This window comes from Trachinotus anak, unplaced genomic scaffold (assembly GCF_046630095.1).
Source record: "Trachinotus anak isolate AG129_WGS33_773 ecotype Australia unplaced genomic scaffold, CSIRO_AGI_Tana_v1 ptg000008l, whole genome shotgun sequence".
Lineage (NCBI taxonomy): Eukaryota > Metazoa > Chordata > Actinopteri > Carangiformes > Carangidae > Trachinotus > Trachinotus anak.
This window is the reverse complement of record NW_027273859.1, coordinates 26221160-26247208: the sequence shown is the minus strand read 5'-3', so window position 1 is coordinate 26247208 and position 26049 is coordinate 26221160. Positions and strand designations below refer to the sequence as shown.

At 41.0% G+C, this 26049-nt stretch overlaps 1 protein-coding gene across 3 annotated transcripts in view; it reads left to right on the top strand.

The window, feature by feature from the left end:
- The window catches only part of LOC139624601 (spermatid perinuclear RNA-binding protein-like), a 75749-nt gene that overhangs the window by 10368 nt on the left and 39332 nt on the right, over positions 1–26049 (top strand). For 2 of the 3 annotated variants that reach the window (XM_071483858.1, XM_071483860.1), the window contains exons 2-4: positions 20191–20316; positions 23894–24123; positions 25302–25467. In XM_071483858.1, coding sequence (XP_071339959.1) covers positions 20314–20316; positions 23894–24123; positions 25302–25467 — 399 coding nt within the window. In that variant the 5' untranslated portion in view covers positions 20191–20313. Of the gene's footprint in view, positions 1–14157; positions 14226–20190; positions 20317–23893; positions 24124–25301; positions 25468–26049 lie in introns of all 3 variants that reach the window. The other variant, XM_071483859.1, reaches the window with a different exon arrangement.

Below are 26049 nucleotides of genomic sequence, written 5' to 3'. Positions count from 1 at the left end.
CAAACAACATAAACAAATAAAAGATGCTAACTACACTAAATGTTCTGATACGTCTGCTAGTCTCTGATTCTGGTCTCAAATGACTCCTCATCTGAGTCTGGGTCTGACTGGGGCTCACACATGTGGCTGAGTCTCTCTGATGTTTCCTCCTCTAACCGTCTTGATGCTCTCTGCTCTTTCACCTGGACACCTGGAGCAAGCAGGTGGTGGAGGGGGCACATGGCTTGATCCAGAATTTCTTATTCAAGAAATAAGACTAGATGTGCTTTCAGTCTCAGTTTCCATTTTTTTCACTTTTGATGTGGTAAAACCATGTAAAACAAAATATCAGTCATAGAGTATTTTTGCACAGTTCAGAACTTGTCTGGAGAGGAACTCTAAGAGTCAGCAGTAGCCCCAGACACACAGAGGCAGGAGTTTCTATGCCCCTAATGTTGTGTTTTAATGATAAATGAAGGTGTGTTAGTCTGTACAGTTGCAGCTCAGGTAATTTCTTTTAAACTCAGTATGTGCTGACCTTGCACCCACACTGAGCACACTAACATATACCATATTAAGTTTTTGCATTTTAGACTTCTGTGTGTTGCCTCCTGATCCATGCAGCTAGTTGTGGCTCAAGGAGGTCCACATGAGTCAGTATCAAGTCCTGTTGTGATGCGTTTAATTTTCAGTGAAACAGGCTAGTGGAAATCCAATGAAACATTCAGGGCAAATAAAATTTTCATACAGAGGTTGCTGCAGCAGTGGCTGAAAAGCAAAAACAGCAGCAGAAGATGTTGCTCTTACCACCAACCAGAAACACAGGAAGTAACAACTAAACAGACAACAAACACCCTAGTTTTAGTAAACTTTAGTAAAGTTTAGTTTTTTAAAGTATTTAAAATTCTGTAATCCTACTGTGGTTTTAAATGTGAGGTTTCAGTTATGCCCAGAGTCAGTGTATCTCATGTTAAAGCTGTGAGCTCAGTTCAGTGTATTTTTCAGACCTCAACTGTGGCTCTATCATTGTCTTTCCACTCAAGACGATCAGACCCACCTGAATGTTGTCAGCCCAGAGACGAACCACCCCACCAGGAGCCGTCACTCACCTTAAGATCTCCTCACATATCTTAAAGTGCCGGTCGGCTTGTGGAGGACAAGCAGCACTCATTTGAGGCTCGCTGAAAAAGACCCACAGAGAAACAGAGCTCTTTGCCAGCAATTTCACAGGGACTGAAATATTCACGCAGGCATTTCTGCTCTGGCAGCATGAAAGGACGGTCTTCACGTCCTCCTCTGTCTTGGCATATTCAGCCTGCCCCCCAGGTGAAGGACAGAATTCGTATGCAAGTCTGAATAAGCATTCAAAATGGATTTCAGGGTCAGACGGATATTTTGAGTCAAATTTGGTCTTTTTTCCAAATCAGTTCGTCTGCTGCTAGTTCTCCCCAAACACAACATGTACAAACCTGCAATGAATTTTCTGTTAATTTCACTGCTCAGCAGTATGGTTTGTCAATTATTTATTTAGACAAATGTGTCAGAGTTTTCCTCCTCATTAGTAGATTAACGGGATTAACAGTGGCAAACCCTTAGCACATGTTTTTTGGAAAATTGGTAATTCAGTTCAGAAGGTGTTTATACTACACTACTACATTTAAAAGTTCCTTGGCAACAAAGGCTCGGATGGGTGGAACCTTTATGGCCCAACCTATCCCAAAATTCATTGTGAGCTGGTCATGAAGATGATATGGCAGCAAACAACACTGACAGAGAGCCTGAGGATTACACTTCTGGTAAATGGACTGCATTTATATAGTGCTGTTCTAGTCTTAATGACCACTCGATACGCTTTAAACCAGGGTCACATTCACTTATTCAAACACACATTCATGCAATGCTTGTTCTATAGTGCACGCACACACAGACTGGAGGAGCCCAGGATCGAACTGCCGGCCTTCAGTACACGACCTGCTCTGCCTCCTGAGCCTCAGTCGCCCCTAAATGGTCTAAAAGAATCTGTGAGGTTGACGTTTTCCTCATGGTTCATACTGTCATGTTTCCCAGCCCCAGTTAGAAAACCTCATGTGAGCTTTTAATCTAAAAATATCAGTCCTGGCTACTGTTGGTCCCTAAAAGGATTTGATCTGAGGTCTTTACTACACATTACTTGGACACGTTTCAGGCTTTTCTCCTTCATCTTCTGGATCGTTGAGAGTCTCAACATTAAAATGACTTGTGGCTGTGACATGTACACAAAGTCAACACTGAGGTGCTTCAGGTCACGAGGTGATGCTGTGTGGTGAATCAGGATTGCTGTAAAGCTGTCATTAGCTGTGAGTGTGATGAGGTGGAGTCGAGGAAGAGTGCTGCGCATCTATCACTGCACTAATGAAAGCCATTAGCGGACTGTGCTGCCTCAGACAGGGCTCTCCTGCTGCTTCACCTGAGCTCAGTGGAGTCTGGGAATTGCATCATGACCCACAAAAGCTGCCAGGGTTTGAGCTGAGGAGATAAAAGCTTAACTGTCTTTGTGTTTTTCATGGTGTATTTAGATTCTGACACTGAGGGACTCAGGCTGTGTTTTGGGTCATGTTGGTGGCTCAGATGGCTTAGATTACATCCACACAAAGCTGGCCATATCTGAACATGCTCTTTACAATATATATGAGTATGCTTATGCAGTCTCACATTATTGTGTAGTTTATTAGTCAGCTAAAAATGTCATGCGTTTTGTCATAGATCCAGTTGTTTTTTTTTTAGTTGTTTAGTGTTGTTTTTATCATGAAAAAAATGTTTGGTACAGTTTCCGTTGACCAAATTAAGACTGGTGGGCATGAGGCCAGAGAAAAGGATGCTTTGTCAGATGTTTCCTGTGAAGTGTGAATGTGGCTTAAAGAGTGACTTCACACCAGATTTTACAGGATCTAAGGTGGAAGAACAAAGCTGCACTGGCCTCTCTGGGCTAAAAGGTGAACATCTCTTGAACCTAACCCAATATCACAGCCAGGTGCAGTCAGCTATGGACTTCCTTCTTCAAAAACCTAGCGTGGAGTTGCTCTTTAAAGACACAATGCAATGGCACCTTTACTTCTTTAAAGGTCACATATTTTATGTCTATATATTTGTGGTTTTAAGAACCAAAAACCACCTCAATGTAGTTTACATCTCCTCTCTCAGGCTTTACGCTAGAGATCTAGTAACAAGAGGTTACTCTGAGCCTCTCTTCTGATTAGCTTACTGGGTGATCACAGTGATCACATAAAAATATAGCGGATTTCAGGTCATTTCAGGGTGATTTCTGGGCTTTAGGCGTGGCTGAGGATGATGGCTGCATTGTTGTGATATCACAAAGTTACAGAAGTCCTGATGGCTCAGTTTCTGAATACAGGCTGTGTGCATTTCTCTGTGGACTGAGGCTTTGAAACTTTCACAGTATTAATATAGAACCTAGACCGGCCTTAAAATCAAAACACATGGACGTCTCACTTTATACTATATGGGACTTTTAATAAGATAAAACAGGTAGGTAGGGAGTGAGGGAGGATTTTCAACTGCTGCCAATTTTTTAAGATGGTGACGTTCTGCAAGCTTTATGAAAACGCACTGGGAGACTTTTTAATGCGTAATACAATTAAATCCTTGCAATATCAGCTTAGAAAAAAGCTGTTTGATGTAATGCGAGGGACCACCGAGTGGAATTGCTTCAAAGTCTTGTCTTCTGCCTCGTCTATTTTCTGTCTCTGTTGTTATCTGCTAAGTAAAGGCTGTAACTCCCAGAGATAATCTGTAAAGGAAAATTAGTAGCTTTTACATGTAGCGGCAGCTGAATTGCAGAGAGTGTGCTGACTCGTGAACTATTAAGCTGCTTTGGTCTTTGTATTCAGCCCAAAGCACATGAAAACACACTTCTTTCTGTGAGTTGTGGTGTAAACTGAAAGGGTTTCAGAGCAAAAAGCACAGCAGGGCAAGGGCTGCTGAGGTTTGTCGGACAGTAGCTTTACTTGCAATATAAAAATCCATCTTTGTTCTTGTGTTTTTGGATGCTGCAATTAGCATTTTACATTGAATTTTCTCTCATAATAGAATGCAGCATCATTGAATACATGAAATTTGAAAAACTTTGGTTTTAGCTCGACAGCCATGGATGTTGTGTTTATCTAGACAGGGTTTTTTAAGTTTTACATGAGCACAACAGGATGTGGTGAACTTTCTCACTCCAAAAAGTAATGTGTTAAATATTTCCCATCACATTAAATTAAAAACAAAATACCTAAACTGCGAGTTGAAAGGTTTTCACATTACACTATCAATAGACAAAGCCCAGTGAGCCTGATGCCAAACGCTGGCAAACATTAAAATGTAATATTATGTTACAGTATAGCACCTAGTGTTGGGAGAATTAAAGGTCCCATATTTTACAGCCAATCAGAAGAGAGGCTCTGAGTCTCTTCTGATTGTCTGACTGTTTTCTGAGTGATTGAATAAAATATAGCAGATTTCAGGTAAACACTCAGAGAAACCAAATCCTGCAAGGTTGATGGTGGGTCCAGGTGGGCGGGGCTTGGGATATGACTGAGGGTGATGACTGCTTTGTTGTGACATCACAAAGTTACAGAAGTCCTGACGGATCATTTTAAGGCTGTTTCTGAATATAGGCTGTGTGCATTTCTCTGTGGACTGAGGCTTTGATTCTTTCACAGTATTAATTTAGAACCTAGACCTGCTTTATAATCAGAAAAGACATTAAAATCTACCTTTATAAAATATGGGACCTTTAATATTTAATGATGAGTCAGCTTCCAATCACTCATATATTTCAGAATACAAAGATAGAAGCAGCCTGTACCACAGTGTAGGCTGTTGGTTCATCCCTCCGCCTGCCTCTGCCAGTCTGACTGCTCCAGAACTTTGTAAGTGGATTTGGAAGTGCAGTTCACAGCTTTAAGTGATACCTCAGGTGTCACAGCAGCAGGTCTGCTGGAGAAGTGCGTCATGAACTGGTGCTGTGATAACTCTCCCAGGCTGTGGATTGTATGAGATGAATGGATGTAGTGAATTGGCCTCAGCCCATGAAGCCTGCCTGGACTGATGCCCAATACTACGCTGCTGGATATTATAATTAGCTTCTTATACTGGGACTTTTTCAGGCTCCCAAGAAAGTCTGGGAAAGGAATTTCATTCTTTCCACGTTCTCAAAAATACAACTGTACTAAAGAAGAATGGGAGTCCTATGAAAGAAAGGGGAAAAAACAGGATTTGGTATGAGACATTACTTAACAAATACTTGTTTCCACTTTCTCAAATGTGAGAGTTGGTAGATTTTCTCTTTTGATTATTGTAAATTGAGTGTCTTTGGGTATTGGAGCATTTGTTGACCAACACAAGACATTTGAGGATGTCATTTTGAGCTCTGGGGACTCAGACGGACATTTTGCACTTTCTTTTTTATTAAAATTTTATTGAGTTATCATTCAAGTAATTGTTAGTCAGAGCCCTAAAAGGCAGCTCTCCTCTGGAGGTTTGTCAAAGTCCATCACTATTACAACCTTTCTACACCAAAATTAGCAAGTCTAAAGCTAAAAAAAAAAAGGTGATTAGCACCTTTTACACTGCCAGACGAGTTTGCCTTTCTGTTTCGACTGAGGACACAACTGCGGGAAGCTATGTCATCGCATGCATTTACAGAGCACACAGACAGGAGAGAAAGAGGAAGCTAACAGCTTGCAAAGAGCGAGCTGTTAGCTTCCATGCAGAGTCTCATCCCTGGGTTTGTGATTAAATCAATGTCGATTGGAGGCAGAGGCGCTAAATACCCTCGTCTACTGCAGAGTCATTTGAACCAGGAGTGAATGCCAACTGTAACCTTTTCCATTGTAGACAAAAGCCAGATGTTAGCGAGTATTATTGGGTTTTTTGACCAGTGGAAAAGTGGTTCAAGTTGTAATGTTAAGTTTGCATTCAAGCATCTGGTCATAAAGAAAACCTCTGTAGTTGTTGCACGACACTGCTGTAAAGTCTAAAAACTGTCCCCCCAAATGTCAGGTTTCTACTGTAAAGAACAGAAAGGTGGTTTCACATGGAAATGTATTGTTAGTGTTTCTGTCCAGGTTTACTCTTCTCAGCGCTGAGCTCCGAGCAGTCAGGCGTGCACGGCCACATGATGTCTTCATTACCTGGCTGAGAGACTGACACACACTGCCTGCCTCTCTGCACGTCCAAACACACACACACACACACACACACACACACACACACACACACACACACACAGACACACACCACCTGCTGCTTGCAGACAGGCAGCTTGCTTCATGTGTCGCTCTGTTGTGATTGGTTGTGTGCAGCAGAGGTGATTTGCAGTTGCACAGATATTAAAGTCTCCTCACTGCCTTGTCTGTTATTGTTTATTGAGTCAGCAGTGATGATTGTCACCACTGGATGTTCATTGTAACTAACTGTATTTCCCATATTATCAGTTTTATTCAGCATCCAAGATCCAGTTGGATCATAAAGCTGATCCTTAACACACAGCTGACGGCATATTGACAATTCAGGTGAACGTTATGGAGCAAAAAGCTTGTTTCACTGGTTGCTCAGGGAATGAATGGACTTCTGGCTGATGTTGTTGATCCTCAGAATAAATAGTAAATCACAGATCAGTAGGTGGTTATCACTGAACGTAAGACTTGAGTTTTCAGCAATCCCTCAAAAAGCACGATTGACCTTTTAATATTTATCAGTAACATAATTTTACAGGTTTGTAAATTCTTAATAATTTCTCATCAAACAAAGAACTCTGTAATAATGAATAAAAAAGCAGGGGTTTGTAATTTCATTTAAATCATTCCAGTTAACTGCTAAACTTTTGTAAGCTTATGTTAACTTAACTTACAAAACATTCAACATAGTAAGAATAAAGTTTGTAATAATAAAGGAAAGATGATCAGATACTTGGGTTTAAATAGAGCATTTTTTCCACAAAATTCATCCTGAAATCAACAACTGGTTAACATAACAAACTAAGCTAACAATAATTAAGTTTTAAATCAAGAAATGATTAGGCACTTGTTAAAACTGAACCTTTTCTCTTTGATCACACATCTTTTATAGATAGTTTTAGCCCATTTTTTATAGATCAGTAAACTTAACATCACATCTTTAAACCATGTTTATTTTAGATACATTTTATTTTCCTGCTCTGGGCAGTCAGTGGTTTCTGTTAATTTCCATACAATATGAAATTCTATTAGCAATCTTCACTCTGATAGATTACACATCTCAACCAAGTTCCTGAAGTCTCCTAACAGCTAAACCAGTGGCTGGAGCTGTAGCAGAACTGGATCCAAAACTGAAAAACTATAACATGCAAAACTTATATGATTTGTAGTTAAACTTGGTGTGGTCCTTTAAAACAGAATAGGTCTTAGTGGTGGGTAGGGACCATCTTACTGTCAGCAAACATACACAGTGAAAATTACCTTGCTTCATTTTCTACAACAGTTCACACTGACACACACTTGTAAACAGAAACACACCCACATGCATGAAATGTAAACTTAATCTGCTGTATATAAAAGTTTCCTCGGCAGAGCCCAAAGTGCTTTACAAACAATATAAGGATAGTACAGCAAGCAATAAAAATGCAAGACAAGCTTGTTTCTGTGGACTGGAATAATATAGCAGGTCGGGAGGGAGCTGCAGCTCTCTCAACTCTCTGCTCTTTCTCATAATTTCCTGGCAGAGATCTTCCTTCGAGCCTCTGTTGATACAGAGTTGGTTTTATCTGAGAGACGCTGCAACCGCTGCTTACATTTTACTTTATGACATTATGACTTTCACAGTATAACTTAGGGAGTCATTAGCGAGTGACATATCTGCATATGCATTTCAATGCAACACTGGTGCCACAAGGTTGCAGATGCATTAAGTGAGACATATTTATAATGTGAAAGTGCACATATATAACTATTTAAAGCATATTAAATTTAGAGTTTTTAAATGATACAGTAACAAAATACAGTGCTGTGCAGATGTTTAAGGCATTAATAGTAAAGTCTGAATGTTTTCAAAAATGAAGCCATAGACAGTTTCAATTTATCAGTTAACCTCACACAAAGTGCTGTAAACAGTAAAAACCTAAAGCAGATCAGTATTTGCTGTGACCCCCCTTTGCCTTTAAACCTACACCAGTTCTCTTCAGTGCACCTCCACACAGGTCTTCAGGTACTCAGCAGATAGGTTATTCCAGCATCTTGGAGAAATTGCCGTAGTTGTTCTGTGGATTTAGTCTGAGTGTCTCCTGTCTCTTCATCTGATCCCAGACTGACTCCATGATGTTGAGATCAGGTTTCTGTGGGTTTCAGACCATCTGCTACAGGACTCCTTGTTCTTCTTGTTTCTGAAGATAGTTGTTTATGACTGGCGGTGCGTTTGGACTTGTCGTCCTGCTGCAGAGTGAATCTGGAACCAATCAGACGCCTGCTGATGGAGAAGAATCCAAACATCTGAAGTGCCTAAAACTTTTGCACAGCACTGTATGTTCAGGACGTATGACAAAAGGAAAGGAATATGATGGAACACAAACAGAAGAAAACAGCTGCCAGACATTTGAGCTGATAATATAACTAGGCCATCTACAAGCTCACATCCCAGGAGCACAGGCAAACAAGCTGAATAATATGTTGTTTCATACAACCACACAGGCACTGACATTGCCTAGTGTATCATGAATGTGGAGTTATCTAGCACTGAGCCAAGGAAGACCCCCATATTGTCTCAGATTGTATCTCTGTGTTGTGTCTTTCTGTTTGTACAGTGAATAACGTCCCCTGTGTCTGTGAAGTAGTAGCCCTCACCGACACAGGAGCTGTGGCAGTGGTTCCATGTAGTTATCAACATTTTCCATTACAGTCAAACAGAAATGCCAGTTTCAGTTAGCTCACAACGACCTGTAAACCCTCGTCAGTCTGAGATTGGCATCGGCAGTTTTTCTGTCACTGTTTTTCTGGCACTGGCACGGAAAGATGACATCCTCATTTTTAATCCCGCCTACAAAGCTCTGATTGGCTCAGCTGTTTTTCTAATCAGGGGAACAGTTGTATTTTAGCACAACAGAAATACTGAAAAACCTGTGATGTGGATGTCTATTAGAGGTCTGGACCCAGTCTCGCTCAGTGGCCAACAGATGAATCGTGTAGTCGTAGTGAATGATTCCACCTATGATACAATTCTGTTTGATTCTGTTTACAAATGATATGTACACAACGTTAAAAACACGTCCAAACAAATTTTGATGAACTGATCGCTGGCATGAAAGTGCAAAGTGCCATTGTTGTGTATAAGTGTGGAGTTCAGCTTTGTTGAAATCTTTGGTCACACTTTGAAGTTTGTGTTGTTTATCATTCTGAGCTGAAGCCACCAGCAGACAACAGTTCCCCCCAGAGTGACACATGCCTGATACACAAAAACCGACTTCAGTGGAAAAAATTGTCCTTAAGTTAACACGCACACACACATATGTCGTCACAGAAATACAAACACTGGTCTCATGCATTCTCAGGCGTCCTACCCCAACCTTAACCATCACATCTGAAAAGTAACTGTAACCCTAAAACCAAGACTTAACCTTGGTCCCCACAAAGCTGTCAGAGCCCACAAGTACAGTGGGCTCTTGGTTTTTGGACCCCATGAGTATAGTTAAAGGCCACACAAACATACAGACACACACTGCTGCTGCTTTTAGAATTAGACAGGGACGAGAGTGTTGTGCTTGCTTGGATGTTTTAAGGCCTACAGCACAGCACTGATCCATTAATGCATTAATGAAGGCCTAATCCTCTGCAGAAAAAAATAAAACCACTGAAGCTGCTGTTTCATAACAAAGCAGCTGTGGTTCCTGAGCCTTCTGTGTGGGCGTCAGTCAGCTGGCTCTGTGTAAACTCTCTTCAGGGCCAGTCCAACCTTTACCTCCACTGCAGCTTCCTCCAGAGACCCCCTGACTGCAGGTGAACACAGGGAGCGGGCCCAGGCTGCTGGTGAAGCTGCTGGTTATGATGGGAGGTTAACCAGTGTGTGGAGAGGCCTGGCACAGTGTGATCACTGGGTGGAAACATGCCACCTGTCCCCAGCCAAAAGTTTTATGTCGATTTGGCAGTTTGTCTGTTCCCCTTATCGGAACCCTTACTCTTTTTGTATACTGAAACTGGAAAAATTAAATTTATTCACTTATGCACCCCCTGTCTCCAGCTTTAAACCCTCTGTGCCTCAGTGACGCATATTGCATCAGAAATTACATCCGTATTTCACTTCCTGCCTCTGTCAAATCAAAACACAAAGCTGATGCACAACTCACTCAATATCAATATCTCGATATAAATCACCTTTACAAAATCATATAGAAAGTCACTCCTTATAACTTCACACCTGGTCTTGTATCATAGAATTTCTCTAGTGTCATGCTGGGACCCTGAGTCTGTGAATGAAGAGAGTGAAACCTGTGGTGCAGGTGCTTAGTTGATCTATGTTTAAACTGTTAAAGTGTGAAAGCAGACGTCAGGATTGTTGCCCCGCACTGCCTGCTTCACTTCACCCACGATGGCGCCTGATGTTAGGAGCCGTCAGTGTCCCAATTATCACTTCTCCTGAAACTCTGATCTTGATCCTGTTTCTCATCTTAGAACAAACACGTAGAAAATGTGCAGCCGGAGACAGAGGATAACAGCTTCCTAACGAAGATGTCAGTAGTTGCAGAAACTTGAGCGAGCCGAGCGGGTGTTAATTACATTCTTACATATTTTGATGATATTTCACACGTTATTTTCACTTACCTCAACTGTCTACGTTTTTTTTTTAAGCCCTTTCCCTCAAACTAAATAACATCTTTCTGTCACATCTCCTTTTTTTCTGCTTGTACTTTGATTCAACACTTCCCCTGCTCTTTCTGTTGTCTGGTTGACATGACTCTGACCCTTCTTTTAAATGCTGCTTGACTTGCTAATAATGTAAGAATCTCATCTTTAGAGAGTCGCTGAAACGTAGAGAATTTAATGCACGATTCAAATTCTGTTTTTCACACTCTGGTCTCAGAATCTTTTGATCATCCACTCCTCGTCTCCTGCTCAGGATCAGGCTGTAAATTCAGTGCATGCTGGGAGATTACTATGGTATTTTTAAAGGTAAACACAACATCGTCCTTCTGAGCACCGGCCCCCCTGTCTGAGATGTGTGTGTCTGAGCGTTGTTTTCCCTGCAGCCCACCCCCCCACCAACAGCCGTGACTCACTTGTGTAACATTTGTAGTCGGTTTTATTGGCTCTGCAGCAGAGTCGGACATCTCCGGCTCTGCAAGGAGATCACAGAGAATCTGTGCAGCGAATGAAATGTGTTCTCCACTGTGAGGAGTCATAAAGTTCAGGGTCACAGTACCTGCACCGAAATACATTATGATCTCCTCACTGTTCTGCAGTGCTGGTGAGAGCAACCTGTGTGTGAGAAGAAAGATGGAGAGAATGGGTCTGTCCTGAGGTTAGCAGGTCAGGACTCACGTTGTTCATGAAATAAAGTGTTCAAGATGCAGTTCTCATGTTCCTGACCTACATTCACATCCTGCACATTTCACCATAGCTGCGCCCGAGACTAAAAACCTGCAACCCTCCTCAGACAGACCCAAATCTCTTACACTGTCAGAGCCAGTAGTTGGATTTGAAGTCACCTGGACACACATAGAGAGTTTGCACAAACTGGTGCACAGCCTCATTCAACCCTCCCCCCCGTTCAGTACACTGTTGGCTACATGTAATGCTGCGCGTGGCAGGTTGTTTTCACTTCCACACTGGTCTGACCAACTGGATGTAGGCTGTAAGTATAAACCTGCCATTGGGCGCATTTTCCAGGCAGCATTCTCCTCCCTTACCACTTCCCTTACCTCTGTATCACGCAATCACATTTTCAAAGTATGTCTTTGCTGTTTTTTGAGACACTATTGTAATTGGTTTAAAGAAACGCAAACAAGCCAGAGCATGTAGCACCGTTCTCCAGCTTTGACACAGCGCTGTGATAGGTCTGGCTCTGCGAGCCCACGTCCACAGATTCTCTGTCCTCACAGTGACAGAGGATCTTAGATCATGACTCTGGGAAACATTTATTTAACACAGTCAGTAGTGAGAACACATTTAAATAATGAAGTTTCATGTCACGATGCAGACCAGCCAAAATAGCGCAATAACTCAGCTTATATTGCACAGTAAGGTAAAAAGTACAGTAAGCAAAGCAGGGAAATGAGGGTTGGACTTTTTTTTTCTTTCAGTTATGAAAAGGATTGTGTGTGGTGGGGATTATTGCAACATTCAACTTGGATGAAAATCAGCCCAAACCTGCTGTAAAACATTATGGATGAGTTACAGATATGCTGCAAGAAAACTTTGTATGTTTGGTTCACACTAAACTTAAATCAGCTGTAGGTGTGATACATTCACATTATACCTCGCCTACACTGAGCACACACACACACACAGTGTGACACACATCCTGCTCTGCAGCATCACAATCTAATTTACTGAGATTCGCTCACACAATGGAACACGCTCCCTGCCGGTAACGTTCAGACGGACCAGTGTTCATGTTTCTGTACATCATCACGTAGAGCCTTAATGTGTGAGCGTCACGCTGCAAATAAATCAGGTCATTTACAAAAATGTGTGTCCATTTTAGGGGAAGATCTCATCACCTGAAGGTCATTCTGCTTTATCTGTCAAACAGAGAATCTCCTCTCACCTACGTCCAACTTAAGAGTTTTGACTTATTGCTGCCAGGACATCATGACTTGGATTTTAATTAGTTCTGGAGTTTGCAGCATTTGTTGTACTTGGATATATCATTTCACAGCAAGTCCAAGTGTTGGAACATGTGTGATGCCAGCACTTGGAATATTACGAGAGAGTCTGTGTTGGTTTTTGTGGTCAGATCAAATGTTAGTCACAAACGCTTTGTGTGAGAGAACAAGGCTTTTATTTATTTTTTTTTATTACTTCCCATCCTGCCTGGTTCAGACTCGCAGAATTGCAGAGGACATTATTTGAAGTCTTGTATGAACATAAAAGCCTGCTCATAAAAGTTCCCTGCAGTGAAAACGACCTAAATAAACACAGCCCTAAAATAAAGCCCTCCCCAGGTTCATCTAACGTTGCCTAAAATGGAGGCCGGGGACAGGAGAGGCTGGAGGAGGCATTAGGGAGATAATACCTGAGGATGGGGTGGTTTGGAGTGGCATAGCACAGCCATTCAGTGGATGTTTTCTGTCCAGTGTGCATTACAGCAGCATGAGTGGTTGCATTTTTAGCAAGGCTGTAGTGTGCTCTTTGACTGGTAGTGTTACAGCCCCACAGGGAATGGAACAAATAACCCTTAAGCCTTCAGTGGCGATTCTAGAGTCCGGTGTGGCCCTAGGCAAAAAATTGCCAAAGGGCCCCTCCAACAGTGTTCATCTTTAAAATATAAATATTATTATAAATAACTAAATAGCTTTATTATAAGACCAGTGCTCATCAACACATAAGGAGTTTTCCTACTGAGCGGTGAGGTTATTGAGCATTTTTCTCACTGATTTGACAACTTTTAAACCCTTTAGCTACTTTTGTTCATGCAAGCAGCTGGAGACATATCTAGAGACCTGATCTCCTCTCCTTCTCAGTGCAGAAGCTCTGATGTGGCTCTGAACTGATGGTGTTCAGTGGACAGAGTAGCAGTATGTTCAGTCAACCAATCACCAGCCAGACAAAGACATAAATGAGCTGTGGATGGATGTACCTAATGACTAATCACTAATCCCCACTGCTTTTAATATAAATGGGGCCTCTTTAGGGAGGTTTCCCACTAAGAAGTCAGTGCAAATCATTCATTGGTTGTTCAAAGGGGAGAGAGCTGCATTTGAAGACATTACTGTGAGGTAAAGTTTGTCAGCCCTCAGGGGGCCCCTAATAGCCTGGGGCCCCAAGCAGTTGCCTGCCTTACCTGTTCAGAGGCTGCGCCTCTATGTGCCTCCCTGTGCGCTACAGTTAAGGCTGTCAGAGTAAATTTATACATAGTACATACATATTTTTTGCCCAAAAGCATCATTCATAGCTTAGCAAACTCTCTGCTACTCTTGCAATACTGACAGTCTCTTACGTTGTCTTTTAGCCTGCCGGTTGTGCTTCCAACCTCCAGCCTGACAACAGGCGTACTGCTCCTCCTCACTTCTCCTGCAGGTATTTGGTTCCTTTCAGTATCAGGTCGTACTGAGCTGAACGCAAACTCAAACACTTGAAGAATTTGACCTCAGATTTTGAAAATACTACAGAATCAGATGATAAATCATCTGTATCTTACATCCTACTTTCTTGTGTCGTTTTATCTAAATTTGCATGTACATTTAAATGTTGCTTTATTTTAAGTTTTTCAACTCAGGTTGATATCAGGACTAGGCATGAACAAATAATAAGACACGAAGCCCCTGGCCACAGTTGTATGAAAACCCTCCTCTACCTGTCTTTCACTGAGCCAGAACCCTGCCACTCGCACTTAATTTGCATCTTTTTAGCATCATTGTGAAAGTCACTTAAGTCACTGCTGTGTGTGGAGCACTGCTCCTGAATACTGAACTTCAGTATTTCTTTTCCAAAGCTTTCTGCTGCAGCAGACCCACAGTTAAACCTCCTCTCTGTGGTGCCTCTGTGGTGCAGAGGTCAAGACTACGAAGCACAACGTCCACAGGAGACATTTATAGCATCTCTCACTATCTCTTTCTAAGAAACAAAACTGCTTTTCCATAGAAATAATACAAAATACTGTTGAACATCATAAAAATATTATAGGAAACCATCAGAGTGAAGGTTATAATTTGGGTATGGGTATGTTTTTCTGCTGTACATCCATTGTAATTTCTTTATTAATAATTAATTTTAATGTAGACTTACTCTAATGTTGGTTTGCACTTTGCAGCTGTATTATATTGGGAAAAAATTTACAAAAATATAATAAATTTATTATTTATCATTTGTTGGCAGATACTCAATATAAAAAAAAAAAGACTCGGATCAGGATTAGAATATTAAAACATTTGTAACCAAACAAACCATCACCTGATCCTTTACCAGTAGCAGAGTTTCTGCCTGGCTCACTCCTCTTCAGTTATAAATAACCAGTCTTCAAGGTTATTTGTACTCCACGCACAGCAAGCAGTACATTTGTATCACGTCACTACACTGTGGTGCACCTAATTTTATTTTCATTGCTTAATTGCGCAAACATTTGTCTTGGACTGGAGCTTAATAGAGTTAATTGCTGTTTGGTGAAATAAAATGAAAAGCTCTTGCAGGGTTTTTGTTCTGACTGAAGATCGGAGGTTTGGAGTGTGTCATTTTCATTTATTGTCTCATAATGTGGGTGTTGTGAGGACCTTTGAGACGGTAACTGTGATTAAGGGCTATGCAAATAAACTTGACTCACAGGGAGTAGATGCACCCAGTGTTTATATCCTTCACTGTACTGGCTTTTATTTATGTAAAACAGATCAGAGCTGTGTGGAAAGTCTATTTTTATTTAGAGGAAAAAAACCCCCTTTTGCTCATTTGTTCTCACTTCTCACTCTCTCGCCTTTTTTGTTTTTTTTCTGTTTTTAAATTAGCATTGTCTTTTTGTCACATGCTGAGCTCGCCATCTGCCACTACTGCAGCACCGTCAACGTCCTTAAAAAGTCATTGCTGTATTCTTAATTATCTTCGTTTAATCACCTCCCCTCTTCAGGGAGATGAAAGGTTATTAGAAAAAGAGCCCACATGGAGAATGTATTAAAAGTGCAGCAGAATACTGTATGCTGCTACACAGAGATGTGGATGGTACTGTAGGTCCCGTTGTCCTTGTGCCATGTGTTTCAGGATTTGATGTTTTTTTATGGTATTCTGGCTCAATTCCTTCACTGCATCCATGTACTCAGCTGTCAGGTGTTGTGCAAGTCTTCCTTACTTTTTGACGTCCCATATTTTATACTTTTCCGATGATTTATTTGAGGTGTTGAGATCTATGAGAAGACGTATTTGAGGTTTTAAGAACCAAAAACCATCTCAATACAGTTTAACAACTCCTCTCTCAGGCTTCTCTCTGGAGCTCTAGTAACAACAGGTCAATGAGCCAATCAGAAGAGAGCATCCAAGCCTCTCCTCTGATTGGCAGTGAGGGCAGTGACTGCTTTGTTGTGACATCACAAAGTTACAGAAGTCCTGACGGCTGGTTTTAAGGTTCAGTGTCTGAATACAGGCTGTGAGCATTTCTCTGTGGACTGAGGCTTTGATACTTTCACAGTATTAACGTAGAACCTAGACCTGCTTTATAATCGAAAACCCCTGGGAATCTCACTTTATACAATATAATAAAAACAGAGGTAACATTACACATTGTCTGACGGTCTCTCCAGAAAGACATTCATAGTGTTGCACTCAACTACGCATGTGATATGTGCCATAAATAGTTTAAATAAACAATGAAAAAAGCCAGAAGGAGAAGTACAATCCTTGGCTCCTCTCACCTCCACACAGCTGACTGGAAAGATGTGGGTGGAGGGGGTTTCTAACATTGTCCTACAATCCTCCAACATGCAGTTCAGATAGACAATATATCCTACTTAAAACAGAAAATGAGGATTTAATGAAGAATAATTAAAATCAAAATAATTTCATAGAGCAGGGAATAGCTTTGTTTTATTTTTATTTTTCTGCCTTGATGACAGTCATGGCCAGAGGCATTATGTTTTCAGATTGTCGGCCCATTCGTGTGGACACAATAGCTCAGTAATGTCCTAAAGGAACTTCCTCAAATTTGGCACAAATATTCCATTGGACTCGAAGGTGAACTCATTTAGATTTTGGTTTTCAAAGGTGAAAGTTCATGATGATCTCACATTCTTGTGAATGAAATATATCAGAGTAAATTTCATTACATATGTTACAAACATTCACTTGGACTCAAGGATGAACTAATTTAAATTTGGTGGTCATAGGTCAAAGGTCACTGTGAGCTCACAAAACAGGAGATTGTGACCATATTTCCTGTAATTTGGCTGGTTGGCGGAGGGATATGTCATGTTGTAACAGCTGAAGACAGCCCAGAGCTTTACAGCTGAAAAACAGCCATCGGTCTCTTAAAACTGGACAAAATGTTATGACATGCTTCCATTTTTATAGTAAATATAACCTTGACTCCATCCCACTATCTGTATGTTCAACATGTATCAGGCTCTACAGGATCTCTTGCACACATTTATTGGTAAAAGCAGTTTGGAAAGTTAAAATCTTCACATACACAATAGTGATACTGGGTCTGTTTATGTGTGAGATGCCTCAATGTTTTCTTCTACAGCTACAACAATTAGTCTATAAACATTTGATAACAGTGAATGAAAATTAGACTCATGAATGATTTTGTATTTAATCTTTAATTGGTGTAAAGTAATCCATGACCTGTCACCCTCTGTCTGCCACCTTCGTCTCTCTTCATCCTCCTCAGCCTCAGTAATCTGTCATTGACAGTCAATTAAGTCACATTTTCTCATCAGAGCCTCATGAACCAGATTAGAGCAGAGATGCAGCAGAAATGTGAAGTGAAGATAAGTGAGTCCTGAGGCAGAAGCACTGGTCTGTCCTCTCTCTCTCAGAGTGAGAACAAGGCTTGTTAGCATTCATGTGTTGCGTTCCTGGTCTCTCACACGTAGCAACGTCCTCCATTATTGAGCAGTTGTAAATGCTTTGAAGTTCCGCTGTTTGGAGAGTTTTTGTACCAAAACAAGAGTGGGAACGGGAATGCTCGGCTTTGAAAGGCAGAAATCTCAGCAGATGGCTCAGTAATTGTTGTGTCACATCGATCTTCCTTTTTCCTGATACTTCTCTGCAAACAGTTGCTCTGTGTGTTTATTTTACTGGATTGTTGAAAGGATTGTGCAAACAGAGCAGAGAAGAATTATGTGGAATAAGGCAGAGTGGTTGCAGCGAACACCGTCAGCCTGCTCCACTCCGTCATTGAAAACAAGGTCAAGGTGACGGAGAATCTAATTGACACTCAGCTCGACCCCACTGATTCCCCTGGGATGTTCTACAGCTCTCTCCTCCACCAGCACCACATGGTTACACCACAGGCTCCGGCTCACGTCTCATTAGCATGTGACCGTGTGCGCGAAGCTGCAGCTTCATCTAATGTATTTAATAGTGAGAATATATTTGAAGTAATTTAATTAATGTGTTGGTGCAAGCCTGTGGCTGGATAACATTAAAGGTCCCATATTGTATAAAGTGAGTGGCTCACAGTCTCTCTTCTGATTGGCTGACTGACCTGTTGTTACTAGAGCTCGAGAGAGAAGCCTGAGAGAGGAGATGTAAAACTATATTGAGAAGGTTTTTGGTTTTTAAACCCACAAATATATCTTCTGATGGAGATCAACACTTCAAATAAAACACAGGAAAAGTGTAAAAATATGGGTCTTTTAAAACGCAAACAGCAGCAGAATCGCAGTAGTTTGTATTGTTAGCGGCCAGTTTATTTTTTTATTTTTTTATCATAATAAGAAATTTTTGAAATGTCCCATATTAACTGTGAAGTATCTGTTCAGTAAAAACCATTGTCTCATAACAAAAGAATATGAGCAAACATCTTTACATTAATGTGGCTGAATGAGTTAGTGTGATACGACATGTGGCTATAGATCCACGTTAATGGAGCCAGTATAGAAGAGGTGATAGGGAAGTTTCAAGTATCAATAAATTCACAGCCTTTATTAGACGCGTGTTCGGGAGGGTCAGAGGATAATTTGTGCTGTAAATGACACAAAGACAGTTAAACATAATTGGAAAACAGCTTTTGACAGCTGTGACTTATATTATGTTATTACACCCTGATTATACACATGATGTTTGTTGGGTGAACAAATGAATATATTAAAAAAACACTTTGACTCTGCAGTTATGAAGTTTACATATCAAACAGTCAACAAATACATTTAATGTTAAAAGTTGGTATATCCACATGTTCCTCCCCAAGTCTCCCAGACAATAGAGTCCAATACAGTGTTTGTTTTTTTATAAAATGTATGAGTCTTTTTTCTTTTATTCATCTAATTAATTAGTCATTTTTATTCATTCATCCTTTCTCAAACCAACAGCCCAAAAGCCAAATATATTCAATTAACAATTAAATAAAACAAAGCAGCAAACCTTTATTTTTTAAAGACTGGAACCAAATAATTTGCTTCATATTTGACTGAAATAATTAATTGAATATACATTTTTTTATGTTGAGTTGATTATTAATTATTTTTATTGGCATTCAGCATCCACTAGACATTTCCATACAATATATTTCAGATTTCAAACTAAATGTATATGTCATATTTATTCTTCATATCTTTACTTTATTTTATACATAATACAGCTGCGCTGTGCGTACGTAATAGTGACGTACTACAGTAAACTATCAGTGAATTAGTAAAGTAATTTAAATGTTTGCCGGCCAAATGACTCAACGATAAAATGATACAGCTGCATCACGACTTTTCTTTTTCTTGTGATATTTTGTACGGTGTTCACAGACTTTTGCCTGGGACTGTTCTTCCTGCTTTTGGCTCTTTAATTCCAGTGAAGCATACAGTTACATTACAGTTACCAGACCCGATCACCCAGCAACAGTGATACTGTTGCAGCTGTTGGGATCAAATCCCTGTAGCAGGAAGGTTCCAACAGAATTTAAAGGAAGAAACTCTTCAGCAGCTTCTCCACAATGAAGCCAGAATATACAAAATGTGCTTCTGAAGCTTTGATGGTTTTTATTTCTTGTCTTTTACATCAAATGCAGTTTAGCAGATGTTCTGGAAAGAAATGTTTGTGTTTGATTGTTGTGACATATGAAGCACAGTGGAAATCTGACATTTGGGATTATTATATCAGCCTTGTGATGCAGCCCCACATTTGAAGGATTTAGCTGATGCTCATTCAGAGCAGCTTAGAATAAGCTTTAAATCCTGCATCACTCGCATTATAAGTAACAAATAGTACAAATACAAAGGTTAAAGCAAATATCAACAAGACGACAAATAACCTTGTGTCGTCTAATGGTTTGTGTATAACAGAAAAATATGAGGGTAAGACAAATTCATTGATCTTCTTCTTCTTCTTCCTCTTCTTCTTCCTGCAGTAAGAGTCTGACCAAGAGGCCAACAGCTGAGAGACAACTGACTGCATGAAGAGGCCGAGTGATTGGACCTTGGTCCTCACCTAGACCCCTCCCACGACCCCCCCCCCCCCCCACTGCCTGGACATGGTGAGCCTCCTGTACATCTTTAAGCTGTGTGCTTTTTAGCCTTCAGTAGAGTCCAGACTAAGTCTTATTTGGTGACTGATGAGGTGACACAAACTATAGTGATGTTTGGACTGTGATGGTTTCTCATAGGATTCCTCACCATTTTCAGGGACGGGTGAGAATTATACGGTGGCCCTCAGAGCTCAACACACAGCATCTTAAGACAACACATGCAAACAGCCAAACCAAATACAAATACACATACATGCTGCAAATACTCACAACACAAACAAATGCATAAACATGCTCCAAGTAGCAAAGACGACAACATAAGTGTTTCCAGGGGACATATTAAAGTGACGAACTGGCTGGGACACAGCTGTAGTTCAAAGCTTTGTGACTTTTTAAGTTAAAAGCATTAAACAACAAGCACGTCCCAGTCGGTTCATCACTTTTTCATGTCCCCTGGAAACACTTCGCTGTCATGAGTATTTGCAGCAGGTGTTGTCACATTGATGAAGATGTTTTCTGAATTTGCATGTGTTTTTTTAAGTTGCAGTGTATTGAGCTCTCAGGGCCACCGTAGTATAAACCTGTGGTCACAGTTATTAGTGTTGCACCACAACACAGACAAAGGATCTACAACATAACAAAACAATAAAAGATAAAAACAGTAGAGCTTCTGTCAGTCCATCAGGTGAAGGACAATCAAAACCAATGGAGCGAGACCCACAGCGACAAGACCTACGTCATTTAATCTAAAGGTCGTCTTAGATTTGATGAATCCTTATTGTCCTATGTGAATATGGCGCTGTACTTTTCAAAACAGCAGAATTGTAATTTATATAAAAACTAATTTCAACATATAAAAATGTTTTAAATCAAACTCCACATTCTTCCACAGATGCTGCCAAAATTTAATTTAGTCCTTCTGGACACATTTGGAGAAATTGTTGAATATTTATTGAAAATGGTGATAATCAAAGTATAATCAAAACACAGCACTCATAAAAACACAAGTGATTACTTACTTATTTATACTGACTTATTTTACCTTCTTGTGAACTACAAGTGAAGATTTGGAAACATGATCACATGGCTTCTTTTTTCATGTGTATATAATGATTTAGAAAATCTCATTTTGAAGTCTCTTTCTGTGCCGTTTCTCCGCTGGTTTCACAGATGCTCCGTTCCCTTCATATGCATTAAACCAGGCTGGTTTCACGTCATAAGAACCTGTATGTGTCAGGTATCATCCTCCCGAGTGATGTTAGAAAGAAAAGAAAATGTTAAAGGAATCATTTCTGATGTGTGTGTCAGATTTAAGTAAATTGCATCCACCGACAAACCCTGCAGTGCAATTAATTAAAGCAGTGAATGTCATTATCTTGTAATTGCAGCGCGAGCTTGAACTCCCAGCTGTCTTGTAGGTAACAAATAAAAGGAACCAGCCGGATACGGAGCTGGGCTGGGATCCAGAATCAGTGTTGATGCCGTGAAAGTCTTAAATCTTTCATTTAGATCTTGTTAATGTTTGTGTGTACGTTTGTGCGCTGTGGTTGTTGACGCTGCCCACACTTACTCGCTTACACAGCCTCAAATGCCCCCGGCAGTTCAGCGAGAGATTAGCTAGGTCGTGATGAATGACCCTCGCAACTCCTGCACAAGCCCCCAAGACTCATGGCCATGAATTATTAAAGCCACATCATAAATAACTCACCGTAATGAGGGGCGCTTACACGCTGCAGGCGGGGAGAGAGGCAGGAGAGGAAAACGGGGCAAAGAGAGGATGGGAGCTGAAGAGGAAGCGATGATTGAGAGGGATGGCAGTTTGACCTTGGACTGAAAGATTGGCACGATGCTCATCCAGCAGACCGATGCACTCAGGCTTGTAAAACAGAGCATTGAGCTAATTTTGCGCCTCAGCCATTTTCTTCTCTCTCCCTTCAGAGAGATGGGCTCTATCCCTAAGTGTATGTCATAAATGTTGATGTAAGTAACGCCGCCTGTATCTAGGCCATGCGCAGACTGGCAGCAGCACAGGTTGCTTCAGGTACTGCTGTCATCGGGCTGACTGTGACGAGTGTCTCTGACGCCAAAAAACAAGCTCCTGCATTTGCAGCAGCTTTTCTGAGGAGGAAGTCGAGGGAAAAAAACCCAGGCGTCGAATTTAAAACGGCAGCATTCAAGTTCAAAGGAGTTTCAGATTGGTTTCTATGTAATTATCCAGAGCAAGCACAGCTTTGATGATAGGTGTTTGATGATAGATGACAATAATGATAATCCTTCTTTTACCCATAATATCAGGAACTGATCATTCAGGACTGACGACCTTTAAAACATGACACCCTGCTGAGCCTGTTGGTAGCCAGAAAAGAAGAAGCTTGATATGTGTAAAATTTCTTTTTGAGACTGGATATCAAGCATGTCGAGAAAATTGGCATTTCAGTATATGGCTAAAAGTATGTGGTCACCTGAGCACGGCACACATAAGGTACAGCTCTTTCCAAAATAGGCATTAATGCAATAACAGCATCCACTGTTCTGGGGAGGCTCTCCTCTAAAGGTCTGCCATATCATATTGTTCATGATTATTATACCAGTATAAATAGTAATTTGATAAAAATGTGTCATGTCACAGTATCAAGGGGCCATATGTAAGTTTTTTCAGCTGTAATCCTCAACCTAGACCCACATTCTGTACAAATACACTATGTGGACAGACATGTCCTACATCAGGTAGTGTGGTGATGATTATTTATGTATTTATATGGCCTCAAGGAAACATGACATGTCCAACATTAGCTGTGACGGCTGCGAGCGCCGGCGATGACCATGTCAGTGACGTTTCTTAGCAGGAGCTAGTCTTGTTGAAGTAATGCTTTGTGAAATATTCTTTACAGTTATGACCATCATGCCCTTTTATATTCGGGAGTTTCTCCTCACTCTGCCAGTGAGCTGCTACTTTTAGCTTTAAGATGTTTTGTGACTGCGTCTTCAGAGTCAAGAAATCTGATGACAGTTGTTGAGTTGTTTGTTTATGTTGCAAGGAAAAGCCACTGTCACTGTCATTACCCCTGTCAATCAAATATGATCAAATATGATCAAACCACAGTCACACAGTCCCAGAAAACAGGCAAGTGGCATTTTGACATGATGAACTCTAATTTATTTATAACAAAGAATGTTTATTTTTTGTATTCGTAACTGTAACTTTGATTAGAGAAGTAGAAATACTCCATGTTTTCAGACACTTCACTGTAAGACGCATCCGGCTCGTTTCATTTATGAAGCCAGTGCATGCTCACTGACTGACTGACAATCACCTGCATTTCCACAGATGACATTTATGATGATTAGTGATAATGATGAGGCAGATGCATGATCTCAAAGGTCATGAGTTGTAAAGGCCACAGGTTTGATTTCTACAGAAGGCCATTGAAGTCCATCAGTGGATGTGGTTCCTCCCTGAACATCCTTTATCTTCACTCTGAACCTGAAATCTGCTCACTCTGTGTGATTCAGTCTAGGTACGAGCATCAAATGTCCCTACAGTAAAACCGATAATCTCTGCCTCTTTCCCCTCGTCTGAACCCAGAGGTCGTTCCGATCGTTTGCAAACGACGACCGCCATGTCATGGCCAAGCACGCCAGCATCTATCCGGCCCCGGAGGAGCTGGAGGCCGTGCAGACGCTGGTGTCCACCGTGGAGGGAGCCCTCAAGAAAGTCTCTGATTGGATGGACGGCCTCAATAAATCCTCAGGGAAGACCTCCACCAGTAACGAGGCAGAGGACACCGCGGTGGAGGAGGATGCTGCTGAGACAAAGTACGTCCCACTGTCTGTGCTCTTGTTTTAGGTGATGATTAACTATCAGTCACACTGTTCTATCCTGAGAACATCTCTACATCTACATTATTTTATCACATTTTATCACCGCTGAGTGTGAGTGTTTGCAGAGTAAGATGAAGTAATTTATTGTTTGTTCCACTTGATTTCTGTACCATGAGCCGTTTCCTCAGCACAGTGCCTCATAAAACTGTGTTCTGCTGTAAATCTGAAATTTACATTTCTGCTGTAAACATGATGATTGGATGATTAAACAAGCTCAACAAACCATCATAAATTCTCTACATGTGGCCTGTGGCTTTAACATCCACACAGAGGTTCTGTATCACAAAACATCTCTGTGGACGAACTGTAGGGAAACACAACCAGGACCAGGGTGCAGGTCAATTTAGTAATAATGTTCCACAGAGAAGAGTCAGCTCAAAAACCTGAGCAAACTGTGGGTAAAAAAAAACAATCTGCAAACAAACCAGTCTGCAAACAAACCAGTCTGGAAACAGACTAGTCTGCAAACAAACCAGTCTGGAAACAGAGCAGTCTGCACACTCTTTCACCAAAGAAGGTAGTGTTAGAGGATTGGTTCACACCAAATTACTAAAAATATCTATTTTCTCAATTTCAAATAAAACAGGCGTCTGCAAAAAGCATTTCATCGTCTGCCTAAAACCAAAACTATCTGCATGGCTGGACACTAGAGCCTGGCCAGTATTTTCAGACTATGAGTTTTTCACAGCTACATCACATCAGTGAGAAGAAAAGTCAAGTGTGTTCAGGTTAATCTGGAAACAGTGTCTCCAGTAGTTTGTTTTCCACGTATTTTACTTTTTACACTGTAATTTTTCCTTACCAGACTGAGGGGATGGTTATGTTTAGTTATTATTATGTTATGGGATTATGTGAAAGGAAGAGTCAGAGCCGCAGCTGGAGACATTATGTTTTCTGTCCGTCTCTCGTGAACATCGATACGTCACTAACTTCCTGAGGGAATTTCTTCAAATTTGGTGAAAACGTTCACTTGGACTCAAGAATGAAGTGATTAGTTTTTGGCGGTAGAAGGTCAGAGGTCAATGTGACCCCACAAAACATGATTTTTGGCCATAACTCAAGAATAATAGTAATAATACACTTTATACTGGCTGTCACCCTTCTGCCCTCAGGCCGGATGCTACATCAGTGCTGTGCGGGGTGACGCGTGTCAGCCTGGTGGCCAAAGGCCTGCTGATCAAAGGGGACATGGACCTGGAACTGGTGCTGATGTGCAGGGAGAAACCCACCAAACTGCTGCTGTACACCATCAGCGCCAACCTCCCGCTGCAGATCCAGGTACACACAGCCAACACCTCCAGCACTGCGGTATCGAGCACTGCATCCAAAGTGAGCCATAAAAGCACAGCCGAGGACGCAACCTTGTGGTGGGGAGGCTTTAAAAAGACGTCTTTGTGATCTGAACTTCAGTGGAAACACTCGTCCACTGAGAACAAACTGAAAGTTTTTCATGTGTGATAAAAGGAGTTTGTTTTGGTGACATTGGAGAGGAGACATGCTGACACCATGAACAGTAGCAGGACATGATGATAGCAAAAATAATATAAAGAAGCTCAGATACTTCATTCACAGTAGTATACAAACAGTATTTCAGTTAAATACAAAAAAATTAAATAGAGTGTAAAATACATTAAAGGACCAGTGTGTAGGAGTTAGTGAGGTTGCAGATTGTAACCGTGTAGTAGAACCTACTGTGACCTTCAGGTAACATAAACACGCAAAAGGCCCTCTCTAGAGCCAGTGTTTGTCCATTCTGAGCTACTGTAGAAACTAGGCTACTAGAAATCATCATGTATATCTGTACATATAAAAGTAAACATCTGTATACTTTTATATACAGCTAGAAATACCAGAGGGTAA